Source organism: Pseudopipra pipra, chromosome 14, assembly GCF_036250125.1.
Source record: "Pseudopipra pipra isolate bDixPip1 chromosome 14, bDixPip1.hap1, whole genome shotgun sequence".
NCBI classification, from domain to species: Eukaryota; Metazoa; Chordata; class Aves; order Passeriformes; family Pipridae; genus Pseudopipra; species Pseudopipra pipra.
This window is the reverse complement of record NC_087562.1, coordinates 9,983,101-9,989,883: the sequence shown is the minus strand read 5'-3', so window position 1 is coordinate 9,989,883 and position 6,783 is coordinate 9,983,101. Positions and strand designations below refer to the sequence as shown.

Below are 6,783 nucleotides of genomic sequence, written 5' to 3'. Positions count from 1 at the left end.
AACTGTCAGCTGCAAAGCAGAATCCCCAGTGCATTGAAATTACTTCAGAAGTGCTTTGCTGCTGCATGGAGGGTTATTCTTACCACCTTCCAGAGTGTGTCTGTAGTGTCTGATACAGGGGGTAGTGCAGAAGTTTTGTTTAAAAAAAAAAATCAACAAAATAAAACCCGTGTGAGCTCTGCCAGCAGGAACAGCAAACAGGCAGTAAGTGCCTGGCATTCTCTCCAGAGTGGCCATGGACCCACCCCCTCTTTAGGTGAAGTCCATGTGGACAAGACTTAATATGGGAGTGGTGTGTCAGGCAGAAAGTCATTGCTTAACTTTTCTGGGGAGCAACTCCCTGTTTTGCTGTGGTGGAAACTTCTTTTTTTATAGTCCTTTCTATTTTTAAAATAAATGCAGGTTTGTTTTCCACATGTAGAAACAGACTGTGCTGGAATTCTGTGCATGTCTGTGCTGCCCCCAGTGCCAACAGTGCAGGATTGTTATTGGAGCTGGGTTCAGTTTGGTTAAGGATCTTTCCCTCCTGGTTTGATCAGAAGCAAAGCAGCAGCACACTCGTGACCATACTGGCCCGGGGTTTTACCCAGGGTGTTGTTTATCTGCACTTTTTGCCTGCAAGTTTCTTATAAGGCAGAACAGGTTCTGAGACTCTGTGTGTTGCCCACGGTCTGGTGACTGACTTAAGAGTAGAGCTCTTAAAATAGTGACACAAAAGGGGGTTTTATTTTTATTTTTTATCATTTTATTAGATTAAGTCTTCTGTGAAATCTTCTGTAAACAGGTGCAGAAATTCCCACTGAATATTACTATTATGTTCCAGATAAATCAGCTTTTGTTATCTATGGAAATGAAAGCAAAGCAAACTCTTTTGATTTATAGGCTGCTTCTAGAACAGGTTGTTGTCACTGGTACAGTTTGTGTTTCCTGAGCACACTGGAGCTTGTTTCAGAAGCAGTGAACAAGAGGAGAATGTAACAACATGGGAGGTTTGCTCAGGGGTTGACTGGTACAAACAATGCCAAAGGCCCAGCTCACACACTGAAGTGTAGTTTTCCCTGAGGTTCAAGAGAAGAGACAAAGCTATCAACTGAGAGGGGAGACTGACAGACTTCTTGAACCATAAATTATTCACAGTGTGCAGTACTGAATGCACTTTAATGATTCAGTATTTTCTTGGCATTGTTTAAGTGGATTTAATTTCCACAGGCTCACCTCCAAACACAGGCAGCCCAGAATCAAGTCTGTTTGTATCAGTAAGAATACAGGTACTCGTACTTTGTCCCTCCAAAATGTTACCAGGTTTTTTATCAGGGCTTCAGGTTTGCTCTGCCCCCTGTGCTGCTGGAAGGACACATGAACTCATGTGTGTTACTGCCCTTCTTACACAGCAATTCCTACATTTCACTTCTGGCATTGCTTCCTGTGTTGGGGTTTGAAAAATGATGTCTGCAGTGACCTTGCTACAAACTAGAAGCAAGTGCTGAAAGAACTTACTAACTTAATTTAGACCATAGTGCTTCTGTTCAAATCCCTTAAGCATGTTTTTTAGATTTCAAAAACCTTATTTTTCCCGATGCTACTGCTCCTTAGCACATTATTGTTATTATTACAAATATTATTCTCTAAATAAGTATATTCTTCTGCTAAATCAGTTTTGCTTTTTGTCACAAGCCCATCTATGAGCCTTGTGCTGCCTTTCTTGCAAATACAGCTCTCCCAGAATTGCACATTATTCCCTCTTTGTGGGTGTGACCTCTCTGAGGATGGGACCAGCTGCTGCCACGTCCATACACACATTCTAGATATGCCAAGGAATTCTTTCTCAACAGCTTCAATTTTCTCATGCTTGACTCTTATCAGGAAATGAGTATTTTTTTCAAGATTCTTTGCTGATAAAAAGCAGCGAAAGCCCTTAAAATGTGGTTTCAGGTTGTGAACTGCTGCAGCAACATTTTCCTTTTGCTTGCATTTACACCCCCACTTAGACAGTCCAGTTTAACTCCTAATTACACCTGACACATGTAGGGAGCTGGAAGAGATCACAAGCCATGGAATCTGATACAGCAGGAATCTCAGCCTGGCTGCTTAAAGTTTACTGTTCAAATGCTCCACTCTGGGCTTAACTGCAAAGCCCCCCTCGAAGGCGGCATTCAGGACCTGGTCGAGGCAGGTGGCCAGCACGAACGTCAGCTCCTGCCGCACGTGCACCGCGATCTCCTCCAGGTCCTTCTCGTTCCTCTGAGGAAGGATGATTCTCTTCAGGCCAGCTCGGTGTGCTGCCAGGACTTTGTCTTTAATTCCCCCAACCTGGTAAAGGAAAGAAGTAAAAACATATATAAAAAATATATATATAAAAACAGTGACACTCATCTAATACGGGAATTATTGTAACATCACATCAGGAGTTAAATTTGGATGAAAGGTTCTGCCTCCCCCAGTAAGTTAAGAAAGCAATTAAAAATGCAGCCACAGTTGTAGCTCATTATGTGCTTAATGAGGGAAATATGTTAACATGATATAGTATTCTTTCTGTAACAGTTAACAAGGGAAAAATTAATCTAGGAGTGCAGGTAGAGGAGTACCAATAGTGGTACTCATTACTTCTCAGGAATTTTTTTTAACTAAGGTGGCCTTCACTCCATTTTTATATGGTGTGCTGAAATCCTGCATTAGAACAGCAGGCTTTTCAGAAAAAGGCAGTGTTAGATTTAGAGGGAAAAAAGTCCTAAGGAAGCACTGTCACACAAATAACTTGAGCTGTACAACAGAAAATGCACAGAAATGCAAACCTGTGCTCCAAGACTAGAGAGATGCTTTGTGCTACAACAACAGGCACTGCTCCATTGAGCCACCTGGCTGAGTTGGTAATGAGATGTAAAAAGGGGGGTTAAATTAGTTTTGCTTTGAATCACAGCTGTAGCTTCTTCCCCTGAACTCTCTTCTAATCCTAACTAAAGACCATCTTACAGAAGAAACTTGTAATTCTACACTACTTTACAGGAGAGCAAAGCCTTGTATTATAGCACAAAGGGCTGTAATACAAGCAAGGGAGGAGGGGCCATAATCCCCCCGGTGATGCCACTGCTCCGGAGGTGCTGCACACCCAGCACACACTTGGGGCAGCAGCAGGGGCAGCTGCTCAGAGGAATTCAGTGACTGACAATGGCAAGATCCCAGACAATGTTCAGGAAGAAGGTAAATCTGGTTTAACATTTACAGGTACCTGATCTTTGCACCCACCTTTAACAGCAGGCAAAGCGTGGTCACTCCCTGGTGAAGACACTCTGGGGAGCTCGGGCACCTTTCACCAGTTAATGCAGGGCCCAGGAGAACCCTGAACCACAGCCTGTCCTGGCAAGCTCAGTGTCCTCAGAACAAACTGCAGAGATCCTCCTCTGCTACCTCCCCCTGGCACCCCTGCTTTACTCTCCTCTGCAGGACACAAAATGCTGCCTCTGTTTTCCTACTTCATCCTCCTCCTCCTCCTCTCCATCATTTGGTATGGGATGATAACTCCTATATTTGCCTAATCACTTGCACCAGGCTCCACTGACACTTTAAACTGTATTTGTTTGAAAACTTTCCTTTGCCCTCATGCTTTATTTTCCATAAAAAGCTTTATGGAAACGCCTTTTGGCTAAACTGTACACAAGGAACAACATTTAAGAAAAATCTAAAAATAGGTGTATGGAGGATGGTTTCAAGAGAAACACACAGTTACTGTGAGAGGTTTAAGGAACAACTTTTCAAAGAAACCAAAGATAGTTCTGTACTGATAGTTTGAGGGAGCATGTTTAGAAATTGCAATACCCATTTTGGACCCATCTTGAATTTTAAGACTTCCAGGTTTCCTTTCTAACTAGACATTTTAATGTGTTTTCCACAAAAACCACATCAAGGCTGGCTTTATCTTGAAAAGCAAAGCAGAGGGAGGAGTGGGACAGTACTGCAGCAGGCTGGCTTCCATCAGCCTCCCAACTGCACCAGAAGAGACTGGACTGCTGCTAAGGAATGATCCAGCAAGACCCTGCTTTTCTGAGTGCCTATAAACAGATTTTATATCCAGAGTAGGGAGAATTAATACAACTTAGCTCTTTTCTCAAATGATGCTTACTGGAAGAACAAGGCCTCTCAGTGTAATTTCTCCTGTCATGGCTACATCTGAGCACACCAGCCGCCCACTGAAGAGTGAAGCAAGACAGGTTACTATGGTAACACCAGCAGATGGTCCATCTTTTGTGACAGCTCCAGCTGGGAAGTGCAGATGGATGTCAGTGTTGTCAAGGAGATCAAAACTTCCAGAAGCTTAAGGAAAAAAAAGAATGGTTTCAATGTTAAAAATCTAAACCCATTTTGTTCCCAGTCTTTATTCTGAAAGCCCACCAAGAATTAAAAGCCTTGGCACTATTTTTTTAACACTAGGCTGAAAAAAACAACATGATGTTGCAAACACCCCAGAAAAAAACAACAAAAAGAGAACCCAATGAGCTTTCCTGCATCCAGATTCCTAGAAGAAAACTGTAACACAGTAACCAGTAAGCTCAGCATTTGCATGTGTTGGCAAATTCAGAGTAGGGATTAATGGAGATACATAGAAATTTTATGTCCCAAACCATAAATGTCAATTTTCGGGGACTATACCACAGAATCAGCACTCCACAGGAACCCACAGGTAATGCCTACAGCATTTCATACATTAATTCCATTTTGGTTTTTAACCTATCTAAGCTTCCAGACATAATGACAAATACTGGACAATTATTTGCCTATTCAGCAGATGATGCTAGAAAGCACATTTCCACAGCTCCTGGGAGGAGTTAAAATGTTCTTGTCCAGAGTCCTATTGCACTGCAGTTCAACAGCTACCATACAAACCCAACATTCTCAAAATATTAAAACTTAGACTACAAAACCATACTTTTAACAGAATCTGTGTCTTCATTTTAGATAAAAACTACAGACTTCCATATCTATGTACATCATGAAAGTACTGCTGGAAAGCTCAAGTGTAAAAATGAGTAAGAGGCAGAGTCTGGCACCACCCAGGAGAAGCCCCTTGGCACTGAGGCTGTCCCAGCCTGCCAGGCTGCTGCAGGGAGAGACTGGCCATGGTGGGAGAGCCTGCAGTGACAACTCCTGTTCTGCCCACACTGACCTGTGTGCCACCAACACCCCCTTCACAGGAACCAGGAAAGAACTACATAAAGGAACTCTGGAGCTGATTTCACCTTCACTGTAGCACTGATGGCTGGAAAACTTTCTCTGTTATGGCACCACTTAATAGGTTTCCACAGTGAGTACAAGTAACTCCCCCCGTTTCTCAGCAATGCTACAATCTGCTGAATTTCTAACAACCACCAAGTTTTAGGACCCTGAATTTCCCTGCAGTATTAATCCTTGCCCTGCAGCCCTGCAGTGCTGTGGCAGAGCCCCACACACCGTTGGTGAGCTGGTATCTCTTGGCGTTGCTCCTCAGCCAGCTGATGGCCAGATGTGCCGACTCCTTCATGACGTCCCCGAGCTGCCCCGTCAGGGTGAGCTGCCCCTCCCCGTCCATGCGACTCGCTTCCACAAACATGATCTCCCCTCCCAGGGGAGTCCAAGCCAAGCCTATGGCTACTCCTGGCTGGCTCAGGCGTTCAGACACCTGAGGGAAAGGAAACACAGGAAACGGTTCAGGAAACAGTCATAAAAAATCTACTGCAAAACCAATTCGATAGTTGCTGTACCCATTAAAACACAAAAGTTAAGGCAAGTGTCTGATCTCTTATTTTACCATTTAATGCAGCAGTAATTCTGGATATGTGTAAACACTAATTACAGGACTGGAGCTGTATGTGGCAGCTTAGCTTAAGGCAATGGCAAACATCTGGGTGTATCGTTCTTGGAACCTTCCCTGCCCCCAAAAGCACAAGAATCTTTCCCTTCAAGGGGCTTCAACTATTTAGTCAATCCTGATTGAATGTTTATGTGACTTAACCCATCTGCTAGAGGTATATTTGTCCTGGCTGTTACTCATGTGAAAAAGACAGTTTTGCTCTCCAGTGTTTCAGGTGGTTGGCACTGCCTGAACTCAGACAAACACACTGATGTTGTTCACTGCAAACATTTATAAACAATTGTGAATAACGGGAAATGAATGTACTGCAGGACAGGTAAGAAAGAGGATGGCAAATCTGACAAGACTCCCATTAGGAATTACAAGCAGTTAAGCAAGCTCTGCCCCACCCAAGAGACAGGAGAGCCAAGGAGCAGAGGCCAGTGAGACAGCCCTGGATCCAGCTGACAGCCAGGGGAGTCAGCAACTACACTCCTATCGTGCTAAAGCAAAGGAAGCCACATAACCCTTCTCCTGTGGCTCTTGGTTATCTGTGCATTTGGAACAACATCATGCCATTTGCCTTTATTAGCATAATTTAGCTAAAATGGCTGTGGTTTTTTCTAGCATTTAAAATTTTACATAATATTGTTTCACTTCTATGGTATCAAAATAGTTTATCAAGCATTTTCACTTTCACTAACATTAGTTTCTATATTCATTCCCTGAATTTTATTAGTTGGAGCTATTTACTCTGATTATCTTAGTAACTCAGGTTAACAAAGTCAGTTCATCCTGCTCACGCTGAAATCCAACAACACTGGAGCATTCTCCTTTGCACTTGAGACAATCACATATTTTGGCAGCCCACTGTGGTTTCAAACATTTCAGATGTAATGAACAAAATCAGCTGTTGTCCAAACCCTCTCCCACCCCAAAGTAGCCATGAACAAGGTTTGTTG

The 6,783-nt window shown here is 43.2% G+C and overlaps 1 protein-coding gene across 1 annotated transcript in view; it reads right to left on the bottom strand.

Annotated features, from left to right (window-relative positions):
• Positions 1-722: 722 nt before the first annotated feature.
• Positions 723-6,783, bottom strand: part of LONP2 (lon peptidase 2, peroxisomal) — a 36,628-nt gene continuing 30,567 nt past the window's right edge. Inside the window, exons 13-15 of the mRNA XM_064671135.1 lie at positions 5,443-5,650; positions 4,118-4,308; positions 723-2,310 (exon numbers count right to left, since the gene is read on the bottom strand). Coding sequence (XP_064527205.1) covers positions 2,089-2,310; positions 4,118-4,308; positions 5,443-5,650 — 621 coding nt within the window. The 3' untranslated portion in view covers positions 723-2,088. The remainder of the gene's footprint in view (positions 2,311-4,117; positions 4,309-5,442; positions 5,651-6,783) is intronic.